At 53.5% G+C, this 26,719-nt stretch overlaps 2 protein-coding genes across 3 annotated transcripts in view; both read right to left on the bottom strand.

Annotated features, from left to right (window-relative positions):
- Window positions 1-272: 272 nt before the first annotated feature.
- On the bottom strand, window positions 273-1,823 carry CUNH8orf82 (chromosome unknown C8orf82 homolog). Its single transcript, XM_090283243.1, has 3 exons — window positions 1,619-1,823; window positions 983-1,031; window positions 273-747 (listed from the first exon to the last, which is right to left on the bottom strand). Exons 1-3 carry the CDS (start codon window positions 1,778-1,780, stop codon window positions 302-304), a joined length of 657 nt encoding a protein of 218 aa, XP_090139369.1. The 5' UTR covers window positions 1,781-1,823; the 3' UTR covers window positions 273-301.
- A 1,658-nt stretch (window positions 1,824-3,481) lies between these two features.
- The window catches only part of ARHGAP39 (Rho GTPase activating protein 39), a 57,576-nt gene continuing 34,338 nt past the window's right edge, over window positions 3,482-26,719 (bottom strand). For both annotated transcript variants that reach the window (XM_090283146.1, XM_090283145.1), the window contains 8 exons: window positions 20,779-22,150; window positions 19,180-19,741; window positions 9,476-9,568; window positions 6,804-6,877; window positions 5,355-5,554; window positions 4,650-4,741; window positions 4,062-4,231; window positions 3,482-3,926 (listed from right to left, as the gene is read on the bottom strand). In XM_090283146.1, coding sequence (XP_090139272.1) covers window positions 3,732-3,926; window positions 4,062-4,231; window positions 4,650-4,741; window positions 5,355-5,554; window positions 6,804-6,877; window positions 9,476-9,568; window positions 19,180-19,741; window positions 20,779-22,150 — 2,758 coding nt within the window. In that variant the 3' untranslated portion in view covers window positions 3,482-3,731. The remainder of the gene's footprint in view (window positions 3,927-4,061; window positions 4,232-4,649; window positions 4,742-5,354; window positions 5,555-6,803; window positions 6,878-9,475; window positions 9,569-19,179; window positions 19,742-20,778; window positions 22,151-26,719) is intronic.

The following is a 26,719-nucleotide window of genomic DNA, read 5'->3' as shown; positions in this document are numbered from 1 at the left end:
CCTCCCGCCCAGTCTCCCAGGCCTGCCGTCGTGAGCGCAGGTGGAACCAGAGGACGCCCCAGGCTCGGGATGTGGGGACAGAGAAGGGCCCGGGATCCCGCCCCTTCCCGCCGACCGTCGGGACCGCCGCGGTAGCACCTCGGACAGCGCCGGGAGGGGTGGGGCCAAAGTGGCTCTCGGCCGCGCACGCGCACTTGGCTGGCGCGCGCTCCAGGTGGCGCGTGCGCAGCGACGCGGACAGGACTCGCGGAGGGAGGGGGGCGCCTGCGGCGCTGAAGACCTGCGGCCTCCCGCCTCACGCTCAGGGCGGTGAGCCAGCTAGCAGTAGCGGGGCCAGGTCCATGGTGAGGGCGAGGCGGCTGCCCTGCCAGCGCACGTGCGAGGGCAGCGCGGACCCGCCGGGCGAGTACTCGAAGCAGGCGCTGAGCTCGAAAGCTAAGGCCGAGCGCACCAGGCCCACACCGCCCGCGCGGTCCGGCGCCGGGTGGTAGAGGCGCCCGTTGGCAGCCAGGGGCAGCAGGCGCGCCGGCTCGAAGGGCACGGCCAGGGCCTCGCCGCCGCCGCAGTAGGAGAGGCGCGGGGCCCCGGGGCCAGCCGACAGCAGATGCGTGAAGACCACGGGCCGGTCCTCGCAGCGCAGGAAGTTACGCTCCCTGCCGCAGGGAGAAAGGAAGGGGAAGGAGGCTTCATAGCGCCCGCTGCGGTTGGGTCTCAGGCGGGAGAAGAAGGTGACCAGGAACTGCGGGTCTGGGGAGGCGAAGGACACGGACTGCTCACCATACCGGGCCCTGCTACCCCAGGCAAACGGGTCGCCAAGGGCCGGCAGTCGGCGGTCGGAGGGCCACCCTGGCTTCAGCCTAGATAGCGGGGCTCTTGAGCTCAGGAAGCCCATTCCCATTCTGTGGGCGGGGTTGGGGAGCCGGGCCCTCCACAACTTTCTCCGAAGGGAGAAGGAAGGTAGGAGTGGAGGGCGCAGCAATACCTTTGAAGCAGGTGATGAAGTTCTTCATTTTGGAGTCATCCAGGAAAAGCTGCAGAGAGAGGGACAGGCCGTGGCCCATGAATCTCAGCTGGAAGACCTCCCCAAGGCGGGGAGGTCCGGCCTGGCCCGGGCCCAGGCTTGAGTCCGCTTGCTTTGCTCGCCTATGCCCACTGTGTACGGAGAAGCGCGTGGGAAGTAAACCTGAGGGCCCTTCCGATTTCCCCGTATCTACCCCGCACCCTGAGCCGTGCTTCCTCGAGCACAGGTTCACTGGAGTGGCATGCCTTTTCCGCGCCTCTTCCCTCAGGTTTCTAATCATATGTGCCACCTCTGCGGAGGCTCCCTCCTTGATGTGGCGACTGACCCCGCCAGGGCTTCCAAAGAAGGCGAGGCAGCCTGGGGCCGGTGGCTGAAGGATGGAGGAGTGGGGATGCAGAGTGCGCGAGGCGCAACCTCGTGTGGAGTTGGCAACTGGGGACCAATCCTCCTGGGTTGGGACCAAGGCCCCAGTCTCTCCAGTGCGTTGCCACAGCTCAACACAGTGGGGTTTACAATACAAGCCTTACAGACCCCGCCCTCCCTTCCGGGCTCGCCCCCTCCCTGCGGGGGTCCTCCCCGGCGCCGCCCTCAGCCCACCTGGCCCTGATGATCCACGTAGTAAAAGTACTCGCGGGTACGGGGCTCCGGACTTTGGCCCTGAGTGTAGGAGACTCCCCCGCCCCCGCCGCAGGCCCGGGCCCCCGGAGACCGAGCCAAGGGCAGAGCCCAGGCCCGGAGCACTCCGCACGCAGGCCACATCCTCCTTGCGCGCCGGAAGCGCCCGGCGGGTCACGAGATGGCGAGGCTGCGGTAAAATGCGTCCGGCCGCGGCCAAGGCTTAGTGATTTGGGTTCCGGCGTCGGAGCTCGCCCGGCCAGGCCCCCGCCCCCACGGTTCCCGGACTCCGGGCGACCCGGACGCTCTGCCTTCGCTGGGTCTGTGGGGGTGGCTCGCCTTGCGGACGGACGCGGGTGTGAGGTGAGGGTGCAGTCGGGCATCGGCACGTACCCGTCTTCTCCCCGACCTCCTAGGAAGCCAGTTCGGTGCGGCCGTCTGCGTGTCCGACTAGGTGCTGAATAAAGAGGTGGTGAATCAACTGTCTAAAGCCTATGCCAGGTTGGGGGAGGACGGGTCAGAGAAGCCCACCCCCCGGGCTATCCTGCTGGGCTTTCGAGGTCAAGTCCGATACCCCAAGTGGCTGAAGCCAGCCCAGGGTCGGAGCCTCCTTCCCGGCTCATCACCTCGCCCCGACCCGGGGGAAGCAGCTTTGCTCTCTCCCAACCCACCCCCTACTTGCCAGTCCCCCCATTCTTCCCCTAGTCAGTCCATCCAGAGGCCCATATCAGCAACCGGCTGGGGACTGCCCAGACCCCCGCAGCTACTGGAAGGAACAGGAGGCGACAGGCAGCGGCCATGGCTCGCAAGTTTCCATATGTACTTTATTCACACACAAAGTTGTCACCTCTTGAGTCTATGCGTCAGAGCAAGTCTGTGGCCCGGTCGCCCCCGCCCAGGCCCCAAGACCATCCAACTGAGGACACACACCCCTAGGGTCACCGGGGCCTCTGCAGGGCTGGGCTTTTTTAATAAATAAAAACAACTCTAAAAATATATATATATAAAAAGAGGGGAGAAATTAAGTTTTATAAATGGAACTGAAAATTCCAAAATGGAAAGTGTACAAACTGAAAGTTTGGGTGTCCCCCCTCCCCAGCTCTGGCCTCCATTGGAAGGGCGGTCCTGGGTACCCTGTTCCCCCAGCTCAGCTCCTTCCCTCTCAGCTGCTGCGGGTCCCCTTGGGGACGGGGCAGGGTCTGTTTTTGGTCAGAAGCCAAGAAGAGGGCAAGGAAATAAAGGAGTGACAACAGCTTGCTCTGCACAGAGGATGGACTGGGAAGGCTTGGACATAAATAGCTTTTGGGTTAAAACTATGTCATTAGCAAATTTAGTTCTTATATCTTTCCCTCTATTTATATCTCTATACACAGGCGCGTTGGGCTGCAAGATAGATTCTGAATTTGTAGTTACACCAAGAAAAAATACTCTCGTCCCTCCCCCACCCTGCCCCAAGAATGCCTGCCCAAGCCTGCCCCCCTCCCCAGAAGACTTTGGTTTGGGGGCCCCTCCCCACCCAGAGATAGTCTGCCTGGCCTTGATGGTGGACAGCCCAGTGCCCTGGAGCCCCCAAATTCCTGTGCAGTCACTATACTGGCGGCCACAAGTGGCGGGGGAATGGGAGTCAGGGGCTGGGGAGGGAGGAAGCTGCAGGCCGGGAGACTGAGGGAGAGAGGGGCAACGCGGCGGGGCGCAGGCCAGGGCCAGGTGGAGCACAAAAGCCCCTGGGAGGCAGCTTGTGCCCTCAGGCGCCGGAGTGGGGCAGTGTCACTTGGCTCCAGGAAACAGAAGGCACTTTCTCGGGGCTGACCGGCGGCTGGCGGTGGGGGAGAGGGAGCGGGGGGCGTAGCCATGTAACCGGCCACGAGGTGGGTGGGGCCAGAGGCACCCGTCTGGCAGTCCCTCTGCCCTGGCTGAGCCCGCAGGCCCCAGAAAGGGGGGTGGGGGGGCGGTTTCCAGGGCTGGGGCGGGCATGGGCGGAGCCTGGCATGCTACCTCCGCGGCTGGGGCATTCCCTCCCCCCTCCCCGCGTGCTCGCTGGCCCGGGAGCACCCGAGCCTGTCTCTGTACCCCACTCGGTCCCTTAGACCACGTGCTATAGCACGCCCTCCATGAAGCTGGTGTCCAGGTGCTGGATGAGCACGCGCAAGAAGGACATTTCCTTGCGAGTGTTCTCGAAGATGACGCGTGGGTCGTCCGATCGGCAGCGAAGGCAGTTGGGTGCCATCACCATGGCCAGGTTGCTGACGTCCATCTTGGTGATGGCCACGTTGGCGGGCTGCACGAACACCTGCAGGGCAGCGGCTGGTGGGCCAGGGCAGGGAGTGGGGCGCGCCTGCCTGGGGTTGGGCCTGCGCCGGCGTGAGGGGCTCGGCAAGGTCAGGGACGCAGGCGGGGCGTGTCCGAGGAGGGGCCCACCACGCACCTGGAGGAAGCGGATGAGGTAGCACAGCACCAGGCGGTTGATGCGGGGCAGCGCGTGCACCACGGCCACGGCCGCCTCGGGGCTCTCGTAGTGCGCGATGCACTGCTCGTAGAACTCATGCGGGATCAGGGGCTCCTCCAGCTCTCGGTACCACAGCTTCAGCAGCGACGCTGAGGGCACAGCGCGCGGGCTCAGCCTGGCACCCCTGGGTAGAGCGCAGTGCGGAGGAGCGCCCTCCTGACCCCGCAACGGGGCCTGAAAGGGGCTGTGTGGGAGCAAGTGGACCAGGCTGGAAAGGGTCCCCGGGGCCAAGGTGGGCTGTGTTGGCTCAGACCTTGGTGCGGTCGTGAACCCGAGGGTCTGGATTGATCCTGGAGGCCTGGAGGACTATGCCAGGATTGATGCGAAAAATAAGATCTCTCCGGGGAGGGCCGTACAGCTGCTGTGGGTAGGCGAGGCTGGAGGGAGGACTGCATGCAGCCTCCGTCCGACAGGGGTGTCCTTGCCGCTGGGTCTGGGGCGGTGCAGAACCACCTGAACTGCATGGATCGAGCCTACCTCCTGCTACCATGGAGGCTGGGGACTCACCAGGGACATGCGGGTCCTCCAGGCCTGTAGGCACCTTCCATTGGTCCACCTGCAGCTTCAGGGCATTCACTTCGTCAATGTCCCCGGGGACTCTGAAGCAAAGGGTGGGTGTCAGAGAGGAAGAGCTTGGCTTCCTCAGTCAGGGATGCTCAGCCCCTTTCCATCCGACTGGCCTCCTTCCCAACCCACAGGTCCCTTCCTCTGCTGGGCCACTGAGGCTCAAACCACAAGACTCAGTTTTCCCAAATGTCTTTCTGGGGCCTGGGTAGGTGAGTCATGACAGCACGTGACTGGCCAAGTACCATTCCCCACGGGACAGGGAGTGTTGGCCCAGATCACAGGTGTGGGCCGACAGCTGGGCTTGCTGCATCTCTGGAAGTCCCTGTCTCAGGCTCTGCTCAGGGCTGCAGTCTAAGTGTCCCTTGGGCACCTCGCAGCTATTTCTGCAGGGGAACTGCCTCACCATCCCCCCTGCCTGGGGTTGGGTGTGCTAACACGCAGCTGACCTGCCTCCTAAGGATAGTCCCGTCCTGCCTCTCCTTGCCACATAGTGGCTTGGCCGATTCACTTGCTCCACGGTGTCCTCCCCCACCCTTATGCTGACCTCTCTGGCTGCTCTGAAGTCTGGTGCCCCATGGCCCATCTGCCTGAGGTGTACGGTGGAGCCACCAAGGCCCCCACCCCCAGGGCCCCAGTTTCAGGCACCTGAAGATGCCTTCCGTCTGGTCGCCGTTGAGTGCCAGCACCTCCTCAGACAGCCGAGTCTGTACCCAGGGCAGCTGGCGCTCAGGGTAGCGTTCCCTTTGCATGCTCATGACCTCCTGCAGCGCGCTGCCGAACATGGACGGGCTGAACACGGCGTTCTTGGCATGCCGGATCTCCTCCACGTTGGGCTTCTTCAGCCCCTGCAAAGACAGCCCCGCTCTGGCCCATTTCCTCCAGGCCCCGGACTGCCCCTAGCTTGGCCATCCCTTCCTCTTCCTTTGTCCTCTCATCCCCCTGAATTCCAGGTTTTTGTCCACCCAGAGCTGGGGACACCCCGAATCTCTGGCCAGAGTCACCAGGGGGACTCCTGCTGGGCCACCTACAGCACCGTGGGAGAAGGGTGCGAGTGCCTCCTGGGCAGGCCAGTCTGGGAGCTGCCTGGGACCAGAGGGGCCAGGCTGGAAGGTCTAGGCCAGGTGCAGTCACCCTGTCACCCTGGGGTGGGGGGTGCAGAGGAGGAGTCTGGGTGGTGCAGGCAGTGGCTTCTGAAGTCTATGGCAGGGCTGGAGCAATGCATTCACGGGGAGAGGAAGTAGGAAGGGGAGACCAGGCTCTGGGACAGTGGGAGGCAGTTGCCCTGTAGAGGTGAAGGTAGGTCAGCTGCAAGAGAGCCCCAGAGGCTTCCTGGGTAGGGCAGTGGGTTGAAAGGGAGGATGGGGACAGATGCAGACACAGCACCTACAAAGGCGGATAGGAGGGGAGGATAGTGGCAAGTCCCACCAGTCCAGGGGACGAGGCCAGTCTTCTAGGAGCTACAGAGGATGGGGTGGGTTGTGGGAAGAGGTGTGGCTGCCAAGCTCCTTCAGGTGGTAGGTGATCCCCATGACGGCCAATCAGTGGTGGAGGGCGCTACTGGCACTGCCTGCCCATCTGCCCTCACAGGCCAGGCTCACCCGTCTTTTGGGGGCGGGGGGCAGGGACACCCTTGACAGGGTCTAGGCCCTAAGACCTCCATGGCTGACAGGTGGCCCAGGGTAAGCAAAGCAGCACACGGTGGTCTTCTGAGCCTGTCTGCCAGGGATGACCATCCTCTCTGGGAGGGGTGGTCCCTGGCCTGCCCTCTGCATCTAGCTACACCAGCCAGATGGTGGCAGGTCTGGGGCAGCTGGTGTTGCTGCCACCCTCACTAGGCTGGTTGTCTGATGCCATGGCCCAGCCACATGCCCCTTTTTCTGCAGTGGCCCCTGAGCTGGGGGTGCACCCCTGCCCGAGGCCTTCCCTGGCTGCCTGCCCACGTGGGCTCCACAGCACCCTCTACACTCTGAGCTGCTACCGCCCCTCCCACAAGCGTAGGCTGCCCAAAGGTCCCTGCCTCTCTCTGTACCCTGTCCAGGGATCTCTGGCAGAACCCACCCACCCCTGCCCGGCTGTCCTGGGAGGCGCTGGTACCTTCTTGGCCCCAGTCAGGGCTGCCTTCTGCAGCTTGTGGTAACAGTACTTGGCGTAGGTGCTTATCGCCACCCCTGGAAAAGAACAGGTGTTGGTTGGCTTAGTGCGGGCGTGGGGCGTAGGGGCTGCAGGCTGGCCCACCACTGAGAGAGGAAGCAGCAGAGGGAGAGGAGAGGCAGCCCTGCCCGAGCCCTGGGTGTCCCGGTGGGCTGGCCAGGCTCTACCCACCCCTCACCCAGGGCAGTGGGTTCTCATTCTCCCAGGCTGTCCTCTGGAGTAGAAATCCACATGGAAAAGCAAGGGACACTTCTCTCACCTCCAGAAGAGCCAGGCTGCAGCATCAACCCCTCTGCCAAGCCCCCTGCCCCCGCCCAGGTCCAGGGAAGAGCAGTTTGGGTATGAGACCTGTTCTCCTGGACGAGTCATAGACAGGGCAGGACCTGGGTCCCAGGACCTCCAAACTTCAGGCTCCCTCCCCAAGCTGGCCCTGCGAAGCCACTTCTGCAAGCAGCAGGCATGGAGGTACTCAGACCCTGCTGCCTTGGGCCCGCACTGAGGGAAGGTTGGGGCTTGGCTGGCCCAGCTCTCCTGCAACCCTGGGTGAGGGCCTCAGCCTCCAGGGGCCCTGGCCTGCTGGGCCCAGGACTGCCTGGGCAGTGTCAGGAGAGGGAGGCCCAGGTCTAGTCCTTGGAAGAAAGGGGATGAGTGCGGAGGGTGCCTGTGTCTTGAGCTTGGGCGTGGCTAGGAGGGCAGTGTCCTGGAAGGACTGCAGGCTCTGCAGCTCTGCCCTGGTGGGTCCTTGGGGGTCATCAGGGGGTGGGGGGCTGGGCTGGTGTCCTGAGGGCAAGGATTTTGGGGACCTAGGCCAGGGAGCTCTCCAGATACAGAGATGAAGGGGAAGGGAGAGGGGAGAGGGGAGGAGACCCTACTCGGGGGTTTGGAACATATGGAGCAATTTTTCTGGCCCAGGAAAGGGAAGCAGCAGCCAGACAGCGAACACACAGCAAGGCCGAGCCCAGAGGGGCCACAGACCGCGGAACAGGCGGGCTGGGCTGCACTCTGCCCCGTGGGGCTGCCTGCTTGCCCAAGGGAGCCCTCTAGACCCGTCTCAAACCCGCATGTCGGAATCTTTCAAGGAAGCGTTTTTCTGTGTACATGGGGATGGATCCTTGGATACCAGGATGAAAAACACTAACGTGTTTCAGTCATGAAAATCTTTTCATTTCTAATTTTCACAAAAGTTTTGTTTTATAACTGGTAAAGGAGTTCTTTTTTAGAATCATCAAAATAAAAACAAACATTTCGCACAGATATTTAGACTCACAGATATTTAGACTCTGGAAAATCCGCCTCAGGTCCCTGTGGACCCAGACCCCCTGCAGAGAACACTAGCTGCAGCCCTGGGACCCTCTGCCACAGGCTGACATGCCTTGTGGGTGAGTTCTTGCTTCCGGAGAGTGGATGGTACCTAACCAATAGGGCTGGGCTGAGCTCTGAGCACTCGGAGCCCAGGGAGCCCTTTGCGGCAGGGACTCGCTGTCCCTCACATGGGAGGCAGGCCTACCTCTCCCTCAAGTGAGTGGCTCCTGCCCCTAGTCTCGGGGACTGTGGGAGAGACACGCCCTGACCTCGGTCCCAGGGCCTCCTGCGGTCCAACCCGGCCTCCCCAACAGGCTGGGGTCTGAAGATCTCGTGGCTGCCACCTCTCAGCTGGGGACCATGGCCAGATGCAGCCATTTGGGCCCAAGTTTCCTCCTCTGCAGGACGGGGGCCGGAACACCTGTCTCACAGGTGCTGTCAGAGGCTGTGCTCTGAGCCAAGCCCATGGCTCCATCTGGCCGTGCCAGACATGCCCATCCTGTTCCACAGGTAGGGAGACAGGGGCCCGCAGAGGGACAGTGGCAGCAGCTTTCCCAGAGTCATGCTGCTGTGCCAGGGCCCAGACCGACCCTCCGCCCGCCCAGTGCTGCCTCAGGCTGCAGGGTCCCGCTTGGCAGCTCCAGGGCCACCTGGCTGTTGCTACTTGACTCTCAATGGGCTCAGGAAGGAGCTCTGCGCTCCTCCCACTCCTGTCCCAGAGAGTGGGCCAAGGGCGGCCAGGAATCCTGGGTCTCGGCTGCCCCCTCTGCCTGGCAAGGGCAGCCCAGAGGAAGGGCTGAGGTGGAGTGGTCTTGGGGGAAGAGCAGCAGGTTAAGCAGGGGTGCACGCAGGCTGGGGAAAGGGGAAGGTGGGGTGGGGGTTGACCTGACAGCAATGGGACCCACAGCTCCCCTGGCAGGTCGGGCACATCCCCAGGTTTAACAAGGCTTCCCTAGAGCTGGGATGGGGTGGGGTTCCTGAGCCAGGGCCCCAGGGTACTCCCTCACCAAACACCTACCTGGGGTGCCTCCAGCAGGTTCTGGCAAGTTAGTCCTCACAACCCTTCCCCACTGAGAACCCAGCATGCAAGTTGGAAATGGTTCTGAGCACCAGAAAAAAGCGCAGGGCTGGTGTGGCCTCTCCCAGGAGCCCGTCAGGGACCAGGGCCCCCAGCCTGCTCAGGAGGCCACAGGCATGATGGTTAGTGCCCGCCCTCAGCCCCAGAAGCGGTTAGAGACAGGAGGTCAGGTGGCAGAGGCCGGAGAGCAGAGCTGTGCAGACGCAGCACCCCGGGCTGCAGAGAGAGGCCCTACCATCCGGCTCCTCAACATAGGGCTTGGGTTTCTTTCTCAACTTGGACTTCTTCTTAGTGTTCCTTTCCAGGAGCTCCTTCATGTGCTGTGTCACTGGGGAGCAAACAGAGCCGTGAGGACCGCGAACACAACGGCTGGAAGAGGCCCCTGGGCCTGTGGGGGCTGAGCCTGCTCAGCTGCTAAGGTGTTGCACCCCTGCCAGATTCCTCCAGGAAGACAGTACCAAGCTGGGGACCCCAGCTCACGCTCTGGGGACAGGGTGTGTACTCATACGGGCATGAGGTTGCCTGTGCAAGCTATCTAGACCGAGTGGCTAGGGAGGTGCCAGGGGCCATCTGAGCAGGTGTGGAGAGGGGACACGATCAGCTCAGAAGCCCTCGGCACAGGAAGGCAGGGGTGCACCCCTTCTTGAATGGCTGCTGAGCGGCTCAGGACATGCCTCCCACTGCACAGAACAGCTGCAGTTGAAGCGGACTCTTTGCTCCCCATCCATACGCGCTGCCTGGAAGGAAGTCACTGCAGGGGCCACACTAAGGGTGGCAGTTCGTTGCCCTCCCGGACAGTGGGCCGTCTACCTCTTGCACAGGAGACAACTATTTAATCATTTTTTATATCAGGACGGAAATACAGATATGTTACACTTTGGGTTATAATCTCATACGACTTTATTCTGTTGCTCAAATGCTCCAGCTCTGGGCACTGAGAGTGCTTTCGGTGGCTCCTGTGCCCTGTGATTCACCTGTAGTCCCCCTCACCCTCCAGCATGTCCTCGCTTTGGCACCGTGTACATTCCCTGCACCAGCCTGAGAATCAGCGGTTTCTCCAAGGAGCTCTGGTTCCTTTGAACATGAAATGGCACTAGGAACCAAGATATGGGGGTCAGGTGTCCTCACTGCTATCTGGGTGCCACCGCTTCAGGGCGCCCTCAGCTGACACTCAAGAAAAAAACGTGTTAATGTCCCTGTTGCACACTCATCTGTAAATATTTCCATCCTTATGCCTCCAGCTCCGACCCAGCACAAGGGTCCCGCTGGCTCCGCTCCTGGCTTGTCTGTGACTTTGTTTATCTTTTAATTCTCTTAACAGTGTCATTTGAAGAGCAGATTTAGTTTTGATGAAGTCCAATTTATCAATGCTTTTTTCTTATAGGTAGTGCTTTTAGTGTCACATATAAAAACCTTTGTCTAACTTGAGAAAACAAACATTTTCTTCTGTGTTTTGTTCTAGAAGATTTGGAGTTTTATATTTTGGGTTATGATCCATTTTGAGTTAATTTTTGCATATGGTACAAACTATGGGTTGAAGCCTACCTTTCATGCATGTGGATTTCCAATTGTCCCAGCACCATGTCCTCAAACATCCCCTCCTTCACATGTGTCTGGGTCTAGCTCTGCACACGACTGCGCCCCGCTGGCCCAGTCTGCCTTTAGCCAACACCACATTCTCCCGATTACCACGTCTTTAAATAAGTCTTGAAGTCAGAAAATGTCACTCCTCCAACTTCATTCTTTTTTCCAAAGGTATTCTGCCTACTCTAGGTTCTTTGCATTTTCTATGCATTTTAGAAACAGCCTTTTAATTTATAAATTAAAAAAGAAAACTATTAAGATTTAGATTAGGATTCAATCTACAGAACATCTTAACAACATTAAGTCTTCTGATTCATAAACATGGTACATCTCTTCATTAATTTAGCTCTTCTTGGCCCTGGCTGGTGGTGCTCAGTGGACTGAGAGTCAGCCTACAAACCCAAAAGTCACTGGTCTAATTCCCAGTTAGGGCACAGGCCAGGGTTGTGGGCCAGGTCCCCAGGTGGTGGTGGTGGTAGGGGCGGAGCTCAACAGGAAACCAGTCAATGTGACGTTTCTCTCCCTCCCCTCTCTCTAAAAAAATAAATAAAATATATTTTTAAAATTTAGGTCTTGACTTTCAGCAATGTTTTGTAGTTTCGGTGTAGAAGTGTGATCCATCTTTTGTCAGATTTACCTGTTTATCAACTATGAATCTATTGCAAATGATATTTTAAAACATCAATTTCCAATAGCTGGTTGCTAATGTATAGAAGCATGATTTTTATATCCTATAACCTTACTGAATTCACTTGTTAGTTCCAGCAATATTTTGATAGCCCCCACAGGATTTTGTACACAGGGACTGTGTTGCCTATGAAGACAGACAACCGCACACTTCCTTTCCCAGCTGGATGCCTTTCGTGTCTTTCTCAGGACTCTGCCTGGCTGGGCCCTCCAGCACCACGTGGCGTGTTAAGTGGGGAGAGGAGGGCCTTGTTCTGGTCCTGATCTAAGGGAGAAAGCAGCCAGTCTTTTACCTTCTGTAGAATGCTGGATGGAGGATATTTTCCTCATTGTGGTAAAATACAGACTTACAAATATAGCCATTGAACCATTTTAAGTGTGCAGCTCAGTGGCATTAAGAACATTCAAAACGCCTGGCAACCGCCACAGCTACTCTCCAAGCCCCTTCATCAGCACAGACAGGCACCTGTTCCCATTAGGCAGTAACTCCTCACCCCGCGCTCCGCCAGCTCCTGGCAACCTCTAATCTACTTTCTGTCTCTATTAATTTCCTATTTTAGATATTTTATAAAAGTTGAATCATATAATATTTGCCCTTTTATGCCCGGCTTCTTTCATTTAATGTAATCTTTTAAGGTTCATCCATGTTGTAATATATATCACAACTTCCTACCTTTGAAATACCAGGAGTCACACACTTTGAAGGAGGTACTAGCCCTACAGAGCGCACACAATCTTACCTCTCCTACAGTGCAACCCCTGTCTTGTTTTCTCCCACTTCCATGGAATCTTCTTTCTTCCCTCCTTAAACTCAGATGCATAAAAAAAGGCTGCACAACTGTCATTCTCTGGAGTATTTGAGATGTCGCTCCCCCATTTATGTTATCAGTTGGCTCAAGTAAACTAATAAAAATTCAAGAAAAGAGAGAGAGAGGCAGAGAGAGAACTTCCTTTTTATGGCTGAAAAATATTCCACCATGTGGACAAACCATATTGTGTATCCGTTCATCCGCTGGTGGATGCTGGGGTTGCTCCCACTTCTCTACATTGTGCACAATGCTGCTGTGAACGTGAGCGTGACTGTATCTGTCCCGGCCCCTGCTTTCCATTCTCTTATTGTAGATTTTTACAGATGTCTTTCATCAGGTTAAAGAGGTTCCTTTCTAATCCTAGTTATTTTAGTTTTTTTCAGGAATACAATGTTCAATTTTGTCAAATGCTTTCTCTACACTTATTGAAATGGTCATATGGTTGTCCTTTTTCACTCTGTTGAGTGAGAAATTACAACTGATTTTTTAATATTAAGCCAACTTTTGATTCAATGAGTAAACCTTATTCAAGATGCATATCCTTTTTATATATTGTTGAATTCAATGTGTTAAAAAAACAATATTGTTAACAATTTGTGCTTTTCTTTTTAGTAATTTTGGTATGGAATGAATTGGGAAATATTCCCTCCACTTCAATTTTTTAGATAAGTTTAGAAAGAATTCCTATACAAAAAATTAAACGTTTGATAAAATTCACCAGTGAAGCCATTTGGGCCTGGAATTTTTTTGTGGAAAGGTCTTTAAGCAGCAGTTAAATTTCTTTAAAATATTAGAACATTAAGAACCATAAAACCTTCAAAAATTTCTTTAGATATATGATTTTTCTGGCTATCGATTTCTCCCCCACCCCACTTTCCTTCCTACACATGGTTGCAGCTTGGCTGTCTATTTCTTACTGAGTGACCTTTGGTAGTTTGTGTCCAAGGAGTTTAAGTTGTTCATAATATTTCCTTGAGATGAACATCACTTGACTCTGTAGTGATATCATTTCCCATTCTTGATGTTGGTAATTTATATCTTATCTATTTTTGTCCTGCTCAGTCTGGCTAGAGGTTTATCAATTTTATTGATCTTCTCAAAGAATCAGCATTTTGTTTCACTGACTTTTCGGCATTATTTTTCTATTTTCTCTTTCACTGATTCCTACTCTGATCTTTATTATTTCCTTTCTCCTGCTTACTTTCAATATAATTTACTCTTTTTAAAAAGTTTCTTAAAGTAGAAGCTGAGGTCATTGACTTCAGATCTTATTTTCTAATACAGGCATTCAGGTGCTATAAATTTCCCTCTAAGAACTGCTTTGGGACTTCTGGCCAAAATGGAGGCGTAGGTAGACACTCTTCGCCTTCCTCCACAACCATAAGAAGGAATATAACTACCTCAAAACTAAAAACAACCAGAAAGACCAGAAAGTTGAACTGCATGGAAGTCCAACAAACAAAGATATAAAGAAGAAATATTCATCCAGACAGGTAAGAGGGCAGAGCCGGAATGGAGAGGACATGATGTGGCTGTGGTGGTGGCGCCGGCGGCAGCAGCAAGGCAGTGGTTGTGGCTGGCCAGCAGAAAACAGTCATACATTATAAAAGTCTGGAGGGAGTCCTGGGAAGTAGTCCCAGTCCCAGCCTCAGACCAGACTGCCCAGCTCATGGTTCCAACTCTGGGGAAAATAAAGCCTCACTGCTTCTGACTGTGAAAACCAGTGAGGGCTGGGGTAGAGGAAGCAACTGCCGGTCTTTCAGCAGAGTCCATTTGTTTAGAGGGTACCCATAGTCCTAAAACATCCTACCCACTGTGGGAACCACAACCAGGGCAACAGCTAGAGAGGCGCCAGTCCCATAGGGGAAGCGGGAGAAGTGCCTGGAAAAGGAGCCAGTGCTGGGCAAGTGGTGTTGTTCCCTCTCTGACCCCTCCACCACACACAGTGTCACAACGTGGTGAAACGGGTCGCCCTGTACTGACTAATCCCTAAGGCTCTGCCCCTTACAACATAAAAGGAGCAACAGCTCTACCTAAGACACAGAAGCAAACACAGGAGTCTGTCAAGTTGAGGAGACAGAGAAGTATGGTCCAAAAGAGGGAACAGATTAAGGTTTCAGTGGGAGAACTTAGAGACAAGGAGATAGCCAACCTGACAGCTGTAGAGTTCAAAACACTGATGGTAAAGATGCTCACAGACTTGACAGATATGCTTGAGTATGGCAAACGCATAAAAGAAGAAGTAAAGGCTATGCTTAGTGAAATGAAGAAAAATCCACACAAAACCAATGGTGAAGGGAAGGAAACCGGGGTTCAAATCAATCATTTGGAACATAAAGAAGAAATAAACAGTCAACCAGTACAGAATGAAGAAACAAGAATTTAAAAAAAAAAAAAAAAAGGGAAGAGGTTTAGGAACCTCTGGGACTTTAAATGTTTCCAGAGCCAGGGAAGATATACAATTCATAGGGGTGCCAAAAGGAGAAGAGGAAGAGCAAGAAATTGAAAGCTTATGTGAAAAAATAGTGAAGGAAAACTTCCATAATTTGGCAAAGGAAATAGATACACAAGTCCAAGAAGCACAGAGAGTCCCAAACAAGTTGGACCCAAAGAGGACCACACCAAGACACATCATCATTAAAATACCAAAGGTTCAAGATAAAGAGAGTCTTAAAAGCAGCATGAGAAAAGCAGAGAGTTACCTATAAAGGGGTGCCTATAAGACTCTCAGCTGATTTCTCAAAAGAAACTTTGTAGGCAAAAAGGGACTGTCAAGAAGCATTCAATGTGATGAAAACCAAGGACCTACAACCAAGATTACTCTATCCAGCAAAGCTATCACTTAGAATGAAAGGGCAGATGAAGTGCTTCCCAGACAAGGTAAAGCTAAAGGAGTTCATTATCACCAAGCCCTTATTATATGAAATGTTAAAGGGACTTATTTAAGAAAAAGAAGATCAAAACTATGAACATTAAAATGACAACAAACTCACAACTATCAACAACAGAATCTAAAAACTAAAAACTAACTAAGCAAGCAACCAGAATAGGAACAGAATCATAGGTATGGGCATAATTTGGAGGGCCATCAGCTGGGACAGGGAAGGGGGGAGAAATGGGGAAAAGGTGCAGGGATCAAGAAGCATAATTGGTAGGTACAATAGACAGGGGGACGTTAAGAATAATAAGGAAAGGGTGAAGCCAAAGAGCTTACATGCACAACCCATGGACATGAACTGAAGTGGGGTGGGATTGCTGAAGGGAATGAGGGTACTGGGTGGAAGGGGAGCAAAGGGAAAAAAACATTGGGACTACTGTAACAGCATAATCAATAAAATATACTTTAAAAAAAAGAATATTTTCTAATTTACCTTTTTTTATTTTTGACCCATGGGTTATTCAGTAGTACATTCTAGCTTCCCAATACTTGGGGATTTTACAGATCTTTCTGTTACTGATTGCTAATTTAATTCTGTTGTGGTTAGAGAGCCCACTTCATATGATTTACATTCCTTAAAATTTATTGAGACTTGTTTTACAGCTCAGAATATGTCCTATATTTTGAAAATGTAACTGGGATTTGAGTTCAGATGCCGTGGGTCCGGAACCTATGCTCTCACTTACTCCCCTGTAGCTCTGTTTTTCCTGAAGCTGACTTTCAACTAGTTCTTTTGTTTTCTGCTTCAAGGTCACAGCCTTTCCAGAGACCTCTGTTAGAGGAAGATGGCTCCACCCACTACCAAGCTTTCAAGGGTCTGCTACTTGCTTCGGCTTCTGAGCACTCCTGCTTTCTGCTGGAGACCCATTTTCCTGGTCTGCCAGGTCAGCTTCCGGTGACCTGTCCATGTGCTCTGCATTTCAGTTTCCAAAACGCAGTTCTTCCTTTTCCATTCTCTTTGTCCTTGTTTCATTTTTTTATTGTGATAAATATATATAACATAAAGTTTATCATTTTCACTTGTGCAGTTCAATGGCATTAAGTACATTCGTATTGTTGTGCAACTCTCACCACCTCTGTCTGCAGAACCTCATCTTCCGAAGTGGAAACTCTGTACTCACTGAAGAGCAGCTCCCCGTTTCTCTTCCCCCTCCCCCTCAGGAACCACCATTCCACTTTCTGCCTCTATGACTCTTACTACCGCAGGGGCCTGAAATGCATGAAATCATCCAGTATCTGGTCTCCTGTGACTGGCTTCATTCACTTTGCAGAATGTCCTGAAGATGCACCCATGCAGTGACATGTCAGAATTCCTTCCTTTTGAACTTGAATAATGTTCCACTGTGTCATGGACACTTGAGCCACTTCTGCCTCTTGGTATTGTGTACACGCTGCTATGAATATGGGTGTGCAAATATTTTTCATGTCTACATTCAATTCTTCTGTGTATGTACCCAAAACTGCTGGCTCTTATGGTAATTCTACATTTAATTTTTTTGATGAACTGCCACTCTGTTTTCCACAGTGGCCACATCATTTTATATTGCCTTGTGAGTTTTGTTGTTTTTTGCCTTTTAAAAATTCCTTCAGTGTTCTTTTACGAGGAGTTCAAAACTGAATCCAAGTAAATACATGCATTCGATCTGCCATCTTTACCTGGAAGCCCGTCCATACTGGTGAGGTGTGAAGGCAAAAGCAGGGAAAGAAACCCACTGGGTCTGCGGTCTTGCAGCGTGCTCCTTTGTGAAGCAAGTGGCAGAGCTGCAGCGTGTGCGCCCAGCACCCAGCAGTGTCTGGGTGAGGGCCTGTTGAGGGAGGTCCCCGGGAGACAAGCTGTAAAGCCACCTGCTGGTGAGTGGCGTACAGGTATGACCATGTACAAGACGAGGCTAAGCTGGAGGGTGGAGAACACATGAACCAGGGCTCACCATGTGGTACCTTGGTTCTGAAGGGTGGCGACCACACAATAAATGTCACAAAGACTTCTGAGGCCATAGCCGGCAGGATGACCTAGGGTGAGGTGCCGCACACAGGAGCAGGCTCAGCTCTGTCCTCGCCGGCACTTCTGAGAGGGGCCGCAGTTCCCTCTTCCTGAGCAGAGGCTGCATCCTCCTGGGCTGATAGGCCCTGCCTTACTGATCAGCCAGCACCCATGCTCTTGATGTGGGCCGTGGAAAGGAGCTCAAGGCCTGTCCTCTGGACTCACTGCTGAATAGGACCTGTGGCAGATACCCACCAGGAGTGGGTCTCAGGGCTGGGGCGCAGCCCTACGCCATGGAAGTGACCAGATCCCACAGCCCAGATGCAGGTCTCTGTCAGTGTGACCCCAGACATCCAGTCTCCCTGTGTGGGCCCAGACTACACGGTGCTCCAAGACCATCTGGGTCTCACTCAGCCATGGTTGCCTAAGCCAATCAGATTCCCTCTTACATGCCAACCAGACACTAAGCAAAAGCTCACAAACTTCTGCACCAAGAGAAGTGTCCTGATGGGCTCCAAGTGGGGCCTGGAGGACAATCTCCCAGCGGAAGCCCAGGCAGGCAGGCACGGCCCTGGAGGCCTCCCACCTGTCTGTACACTGCTCACTTACCTCTTACCTCGGCAAGCACTCGCTGGGGAACCCAGGCTGCGTGCTGGGCAGTGGACACACTCTTCCAAGCTTACAACTCAAAGTAATGAAATGGCCTCTGGGAGAGGCTGAGCTGGACCATGAGCCAACAGGGGCCCACCAGCTCCTGGAAAAGCACAAGAAACCCGAGGCAGAGCCAGGCCACACACCAGCCTGTGTAGCTGCACATGCAGGAAGCCGCCCAGGGAGACCTGTCTGCTGTGTTCAGGATTCAGCTCCAAAACCTGGACACCTGGGTGAAAACCTCATGGCTCCCATGATCTGCTTCCAACAACTGACATGCTGGATGGTGCCTGTAGTCCCTCCCCTCCCCCAGGGCCCAGCATTGTCCTGCCCTGCAGCCCCACCATTGGGTGCACATGTGCTGGTCGCTACTCCTGGGCCGGGTACACGGTCACTCTTGCAGAGTGGGCTATGGAATGTCGGACTTACAGGGCATGTGTGAATGTATATGCACATGTGCACATGTGTGTCCAGACGCTGTTTATGGCCCTGTCCCCGTGCTCACTCTGCCTGGCCCAGGACTCAGTTCAGCCACTCGGCTGGCAGCACCATGGCCCCGAGTCCAGGCCAGGCCTGCGTCCAGATGAACCCAGCACGTGGCCTTTGGGAACCCAGGGCGGAAGCTGACCCCATACTTGACCCCAGGCAGCTGTCAGCAGGTGGCTACCTGTGCTGATCCCAACTTCTGACCACCTTGGTCAGCTCAGGACCAGCTCGGCCTGCAGCATCCTAACAGCCTGCTGGTGTTGGGCCAATTTGCGCTACGGTCACTGTGCTCCTCCCTGATTTCAGGAAGCCTCCTCCAGGACCCCAGGCTTCTCTCCAGAACAGACAGCCTGAGCTTGAGCCTGAGCCTGGCCAGGGTGGTCACCGCTCCAGGCCGAAGAACAGCTGAAAATGAATGCAGTGAGAGCACACAGGCTACTGTGGCCTCCTTGACTTGTCAGAAAAGGCAACTGGCCACTTGGCCACAATGACACCAGCTGGCTGAGACATAGATGCTGTGCATCCTTGTCCTGGTCCCCAATCTGCTGGCCTGTGGCCGGGGACCCTGCAGCTCTTCTCAGGCCTGAGTGCTGAGGATGGGCTTCCCAAGGACCCTGCGTCCCAGTGGAAACTGAGGACGTGGCCTTTAGGGGATACATGTTTATCTGGAGGTGCTGTGTCCACCTTCACATACCTGCTGCCTTTGAGGTGCTGCCCCACTCAAGCCAGGAAGCTCTCAGCTGGGCCCTGACCTTGGCTGGCGGCAGAGCCTGGGGTGCCAGGGGCCGGACGCTGGGCCTTACCTTTGGTGTCGTTGACAGGGTCCATGTGCCGGTAGATGTAGCCCTCCAGGTAGGAATGGAACTTGGGTGTGGGCGGGAAGAAGGCCAGGCAGATGGCCATGAGCTCCCAGCCACGGGCCAGACTCTCCAGGCGGAAGTTCTCAGTGGTCTGCCGGCACAGCTGGATGTACAGCTCGTCCCGCAGGCCCTGCATGCTCCAGCCCTTGGTTGCGATCTCTAGGGCCACATGTAGCGGGTCCGCCTTGGCGCGCCGGTCGCCCATGTACATCTGGATCAGCTTGAAGATCTCGCATGCCTCCTTCTTCACGTGGCGGTCGCTGGTCACAATCATGGGCTTCTTGATGGACTCGCTGCTCCAGGCCAGCATGTTGGCAATGGACACCTTCCGCCGGAAGAGGCCCTGCGTGTGCTTGTTGAAGTGCTTGGAGGCCCAGTTCTCAATGTCGGTCTCTGAGGATGGCTTGCGTAGCGTGAACGTGGGGAACACGCAGCTGGCACTGGGCATCACGCTGCGGGTCTGTCGACTGCTCTCAAACTGGGCGCAGGTGCCAAGGTCCTCAGACTGGGGAGGACAGAAGGACTGTGAGGGGGTGGGGGCTGGCCCTGACCCAGCCAGGTGAGAGGCATGGCCCCACTTGCAGGTCGGAGGTGCTGGGTGGGGCTGTCAGATAACCTGCTGGCAGGGCAGGCAGGGCAGGAACACTTGCTGGGTGTCCCTGGGGTGAGGCCCAGACTGCACCTCCAACTCTGTTCCTCTTTGAGTTCTTCCAGCCGCATGAAGATGCATGAGCATCCTACCCACGCAAGGTTATGCAGGGACCCCGAGAGGCCCTCTCCCTGTTCTTGAGACCAAGGGCTGGGGGGTGGGTGGCCACCATAGGTCTAGGGGCGAGAAGAAGCCTCCTCCTGTGTTATGAGGCACGGACAGCAACATGCTGAGCTCTCCAGACCTGAGGAGCCTGACACTGGGAGGCCTTCTGACCACTGCCAGCTCTGAGCAGATGCCAGGGTACACCCTCCGCGGTGGTTTCATGAAGCAGGTCAGGTGGTGAGACCCAGAACATTGACCCATATCAAGTTCTAGGCTCTGAGTTCCTAACACGCGACCTGGACAGAAGGCACATACAGGCCCCAGGGACCTGACCATGCCCATGCCTGGTGCTATCCCAGGCGGATGCATCTGGCCAGGCTTCTGCTACAGCTCCAGGTTCTGAGGCCACTGAGCACATCTGGCCCCAGAGCCAGTGCCCAGCTCCCTAACGGGGGAGCCCTGTCCAGGAAGGGCTCTGAGTCACCCAACGAGCACCTGACACCCCACCTGCATCGCTTCTCACCCAAGAGCTCATTCACAGGTGGGAGAAAGGCTCAGGCTCAGTGGGTAGGCATGCCCACCCATCTCCCCTGCCTCCATGGACTGGAAGCAGGGCATGCATGGCCTCTAGCCCCCAGTGACTTGCCAGCACCCAGCTGAGGGAGCCCTGACATGGGGGAGTCCCTGTGGGTATTCACTGCCTGTCTACATGGCCACGAGCAACTTCTTGGGGCCACCGCCTGCCCCACCCGTGCCTGGGACCCTGCCCACCAGCTGTGTGCCCCTACCTGTGAGGGGTGGAGGTAGGGTTCAGGTGAGGCCAGGTTGGTCTGCACGGAGACGCTTTTCTCGAGCAGGATCTGGGGAAAGGCGAGCCTCTCCAAGGCCCCCCTCTGCCAGTGCTTGCTGCTCTCCTGCTGGGCCAAGGCCTCATCCTCGCTGAAGGCGCGCACCACCGGGCCAGGCATGGGGAGTGGCACAGCCCCATCGCTCTCGTAGCCTGAGCCATCCTGCTGGGAGTCCCAGCTGCCCCTCTGCTTCATGTGGAAGTGGGCTTGCTGCGCTTCCCAGGCCAGCCTCGCCTGCGCCAGGAAGGGCTCAGCCCCACCCCGCACCCCATCTGCGTCGCCCGCCTTGGCCTCTGCGTGCTTTGGGACCAGGCTGGGCCCACACTTGGGCCGCTCCTCGGCCAGGGACTGTGGGAGCAGGTCGCGGTCTCCAGGGCTATCAGTGGACGAAGCGCTGGGGACATGGCACAACGAGGGGTTCCTGCTCTTCCTCTTGCGTGTGCCCGGGGAATAGCCTGTCGAGGACATGGTGTCCTGCTGGCTGGACCAGGACATGGCGTCATCCTGGGCCTGCGGCAGCGGCGAGGGCGGAGGGGCATGCCGCAGCTCAGGCCCCTCCATGCTGCTGTAGTCCCCGGATGTGACCCCCAGGCGCTGGTCCCGCAGCAGGCAGGGGCTGGGCTGTAGGGAGAGTGAGCCCCCTCCAGGGTTGGGTGTGTACTTGTGCCTCGGGCCTGCCCGCAGCCTGGGGCTGGAGCCAGCCTGCTCCACATACACCAGCTGCCGCACGTACTCCTTACCCGCAGGGCTGTACTCCAGGCTCAGGAAGCGCTCCGGGCACTTCTGCCGAGTGAGCACCAGCTGCTGGAAGGGCGAGGCTGAGGCCTGCTTGGGTGACTGTGGGTAGGGCACTGGCTTTCGTCCTGGAGACCGCTGGGGTGAGCTGGCCTGGCAGGCCCCACCCGCCTCACACTGCACGTCCATGGGGGGCTCATCATAGAGGGGGGCCTGGTACTCGACAGGGGGCTCCTCATAGAGGGGGGGTTCGTAGGCGTAGCGTGGGGAGGAGGGCTGAGAGTCACAGGCCGGCTTGCGGGGCTGGGCCAGCAGTGGGGAACAGCTCCCCAGCTCGGCCCTTTTCACGAAGGGTGATGGCCTCCGCTCGGGGAAGAAGACTGAGCCATCTGTGTCCGGGGTAAACGTCTGCAGGCTGGGTGAGTGCTGCCCACCTGAGGGTCTGCGTGAGCGGCCCCCAGGCTGGCTGTCCAAGGGGTACCCATTGCCCTGGGGGGAGAGGAAGCTGGGCTCCCGGTCAGCCACTTTGATGAGCATGCGCTCCTTGGTGCCCGAGTTCCACCGGAGGGAGGAGGCCCTGGAGGGAGGGGACAGGCACAGGTTACCTGGGGAGGTCCTGTGGGGGCGGAGTCTGGCTTCGCTGCCAGCCTGAACCCATGACCCACGCACACCGGCCTCGTGCATGTCTGGAGTCAGGGCCCACAGGGCCTGGCCACTTCTCCTCCTCCTCCTCCTCGCCACCACGACCCCTGCCGTGGGGGCTGAGGGCCAGGTCCTTGTAGGAGGGCTCCTTGCAAATGAACTGGGTCCCCACAGAGCTGCTCTGCTGTCCCAGGAGCGCTCCTCATACACCTCCTGAAGCAGCTCTGTAGCCTTCCCTTCCAGGAGGGGAGCTTCCCTCAGGCCCCCACTGGACTGCTGCCCAACACGCCCCTCCCTGTTCTGGTCCCAGCCACGCCTCATGCACAGCACTGTTTCTGTAATGGAGAGCAGGAGCAGCCTCTCTGACTTTGGACTTGATGAGGGTCTTTCCTGCAGGCCCCACTCCCCGCTACCCTGTGCGTGGACACCTCGGGCCTTGTTTTCAACCAGAGGCTCCTGTAAGCTACGGAAAGGCTGTGTCCCCCTGTGCCTCTGCCCTCAGTGGGCACTCTGCACCTGGGCAGATGATAAACTGCTCCCTAAATCCAGAATCAGACTAAGGGCACCCACAGCCCCAGGGGCCACGCTAGACTTCTGAGCCTCACTTGCTTGGTGACAACATGGGTGACACTGCCCCTGAGACATGATGGGCAGGTACTGAGACTCAACGTCCGCACTGAGCTCTGCCTGCCCGAGGTCAGCAGGGCGGCCGCTCCAGGGACAGGACCTGGAGTCCAGGAGAGACGGCAGCTCCAGCCCCGCCCTCTCCCTCAAGTGACTCCGGCTGCTTCAAGAAACACTGCGTTTCCCTGATGGCATACCATGTGAAGCACCCTTTGTGTGTGCTTTTGCCATCTCTACACCTTCTGTGTCTAGGTCTGGCCCGTTTTAAAATCTGGTTGTTTTCTTATCATTGAGTTTTAAGGTATCTTGGGTAAGTAAGTCCTTTATCAGATGAGTCTTTTGCAAATATTTTCTGTGACTTGTTTTCTCAGTCACAGTCTTTCACAGAGCAGAAGCATTTAATTTTAACAAAGCACAGGTTACTAATTATTTCTTTCATGGATTTTGCCTTTGGTGTTATATCTGAAAAGTGACCAGTATGACCAAGGTCACCTAGGTTTTTTCCTGTGTTATCTTCCAGAAGTTCAGTGTTTTACATCTGGGTCTGTGATCCATTCTGAACTAATTTTTGTGAAGGGTGTAAGGTCCGTATCTAGTTTGACTTGTTTGCATGTGGGTTTCCAGTCATCTTGGCACCATCGGTTGAGAAAACTGTCCTTGCTCCATTGCACTACCTTTGCTCCTTCTCAGTGCTCAGTCGGCTGGATTTATGGGCGCCAGTTTCTTGGCCCCCTATTCTGTTCCGTTAATCCATTTGTTTATTCTTTTGCCACTACCACACTGTCTTCGTTACGGAAGCTTTACAGTAAGCCTTGAGGTAAGAAAATACTGGTCTTCCCACTTTGTTCTCCTCGCAGATTGTGTTGGCTGTTCTGGGACCTTTGTCTCTTCATATAAATTTTTGAATCAGTTTGTTGATATCCACAAAATAACCTGCTGAGACTTTTAAAAACATTTATTGACTTTTAGAGAGAGAAAGAGAAACATCGATTGCTGTTTCACTCATTTACATATTCATTGGCTGACCGGGGATCAAACCCACAACCCTGGTATATGGGGATGGTGCTGTAACCAACTGAGCTACCTGACCAGGGCCTTGCTGGGATTTTGCTTGAAGTTGCATCAACTCTATAGATCAAGTTCGGAAGAAATGACATCCTGAAAATAATGAGTCTGCCTATCCATAAACAGGAACATGGGCCACCTCTCCATTTATTTAGTTTCTTTTTAATATCTTTCATTAGTATTTTGCAGTTTTCTTCATACAGATTTTGTTTCGTTAGATTTATACCTAAGTATCTCATTTTGGGGGTGCTAATGTAAATGGTATTTAATTCTTATTTTTTAACATAATTTATCTTCGTGAAACAGCAAGTTGTAAATGGTATTGTTTTCAGTTTCAAATTCCACTTGTTCATTGTTAGTATACAGGAAAGCAATGGACTTCTGTACATTTTCCTGGTACCCTGCAACCTTGTTATAATCGCTTATTAGTTCTAAGACAGTTTTGGTCAATTGTTTAGGATTTTCTACATAGATGATCATATCATCTGTGGTCAAAGTCAGTTTTATTTTTTCCTTCATAATCTGTACATCTTTTATTTCCTTTCCTTGTTTTACTGCATTAATTACGGCTTCCAGTATGGTGCTGAAAAGCAGAGGTAAGAGAGGACATCCTTGCCTTGCTCCTGATGTGAGCTATAGATTTTTTAGAGATATTCTTTATCAAGTTGAGGAAATCCTTCTCTAGTCCTAGTTTATTGAGGGGTTTCCCTGACCCCATCATCAATGGGTGTTGGATTTTGTCAAGGGATTTTTCTGCATCTGTTGATATGACCATGGGTTTTTCTTCTCTGGCCTGTTGAAGAGATGGATTGTATTAATTTTCACATACCTAAGATAAATCCCACTTGGTTGTGCTGTGTAATTTTTAAAAAGCACTGCTGAATTTGATTTGCTGATGTTTTGTGGAAGATTTCTGTATCTATGTTCATGAGACCAATTGGCTTGTAGTTTTCTTTTCCTGTAATGTCTTTGTCTAGTTTTGGATTTAGGATAAAGCTGACCTCATGGAATGAGTTAGGAAGTATTCCTTCTGCTTCTATCTTCCAAAAGAGATTGTAGAGAATTGGTGCAATTTCTTTCATAAGTGTTTGGCAAAATTCACCAGTGAACCCATCTGGGCTTGGTGTTTTCTGTTTTGGAAGATTATTAATTATTAATTCAATTTCTTTAACACATACAGACCTATTCAAATTGTCTACAGTAGTCCCTCTCTATATCGCAGTTCACTTATCGCGGCCTCACTGTATCGCGGGATTTTAAAAACTATTATAATTACTTATCGCGGATTTTTTGTTATATTGTGGGATTTTGCGGTACTGTATACATATGTTGTTAAAGTTACATAGGTTTGAGAGTAGAATATGTTTAAGAACATAAGTAGTGTTTATAAAAGTGTGGAAAAGGTTAATAAGGGAGTGGGAACAGTTTATAAGTGTGTGGGAAGGGTTTATAAAGCCTTAAAATGTATATAAATACTAAAATAAATGTAAGGTTCCTACTTCACGTATTTCCACCTATTGTGGGGTGTCTAGAACGTAATACCCGTAATAAATGATGGAATACTGTATTTCTTCTTGTATGAGTTTTGGTAGACTGTGTCTTTCAAAGAATTGGTTCATTACACTTAGGTTATCAAATCTGCGTCCATAGACTTGTTCATATATTTATTTCATTATGTTTTTAATGCCCACGGCTCCTTTTATTTTTGGTATTAGTAACTTGTGTCTTTTTTTCTTAGCCTGGCTAGACACTTATTGATTTTATCAATTATTTCCAAAAACCAGTGTTTTGTTTTGATTTTTAGCACGGACTTCCCATTTTCAGTTTTATTGATCTCTACTCTAATTTTTATTACTTTCTTTTGCTTACTTTGGATTTGCTCTTTCTCCAGTTTCCTAAGATAAAGCTTATATGATTGATTTTAGATCTTTTCTTTAGATAAATTTCCCTCTAAGTACTGACTTTGCTGCATCCCCCAAATTGATAACTTGTGTTTTCATTTTTACTTCAAAATATTTTAAAATTTCTCGAGATTTCTTCTTAACCCATGAGTTATTTAGAAGTGTGTTGTTTATATATTTGGGGATTTTTCAGTTATCTTTCTGTTATTGATTTCTAGTTTAATTCCACTGTGGTCTGAGAGCAGATATTGTATGATTTTTTTAAAAAATTTGCTAATGTTAGTTGTTACATGACTCAGAATGCACTCTATCCTGGTAAAATTATTTTAGTTTTGTCCTGTCTGGTGTGGCTCAGTGGACTAAGGGCTAGCCTACAAACCAAAAGGTTGCCAGTTCGATTCCCACTCAGGCATATGCCTGGGTGTGGGCCAGGTTCCCAGTTGGGGGAGTGTGAGAGGCAGCCAACAGATGTATCTCTTGCAAATCGATGTTTCTCTCCATCTCTTTCTCCCCCCCTTCTCCTCTCTCCAAATACAAATAAAATCTTTAAAAATTTTTTGAATTTTAAAAATTGCCATTTAATATCTTGTACATATGACTGATATATCTTAAAGTCAGTGTCTGATAACTCCAAAATATACCTTCTTCTGGGTCTGTTTCTAGGGTCTGTTGTAGTTTTTAAACAGTTCTATCAATTTTAGACTAAAATTCTGGTGACTGTATATGAAAGACTACAGAGATCACTTGAGCCTCTCAGTTTACTTCTGCTTCTGGCAGGCAGCTGAGTAAAGACAGGTCACTTGAACCCCACCTGGGACTGAGCTGACTGGAAGTCGGGGCTGGCCTACTTATAGCTTGCCCTATTCCTAGAGCCACGGGGAAACACAGAGTGTTTGCTAGGGCTCATCTCTGGG

Source organism: Furipterus horrens, unplaced genomic scaffold (assembly GCF_987537825.1).
Source record: "Furipterus horrens unplaced genomic scaffold, mFurHor1.1.pri manual_scaffold_7, whole genome shotgun sequence".
NCBI lineage: Eukaryota > Metazoa > Chordata > Mammalia > Chiroptera > Furipteridae > Furipterus > Furipterus horrens.
This window is presented reverse-complemented; position numbering and strand designations above follow the sequence as displayed.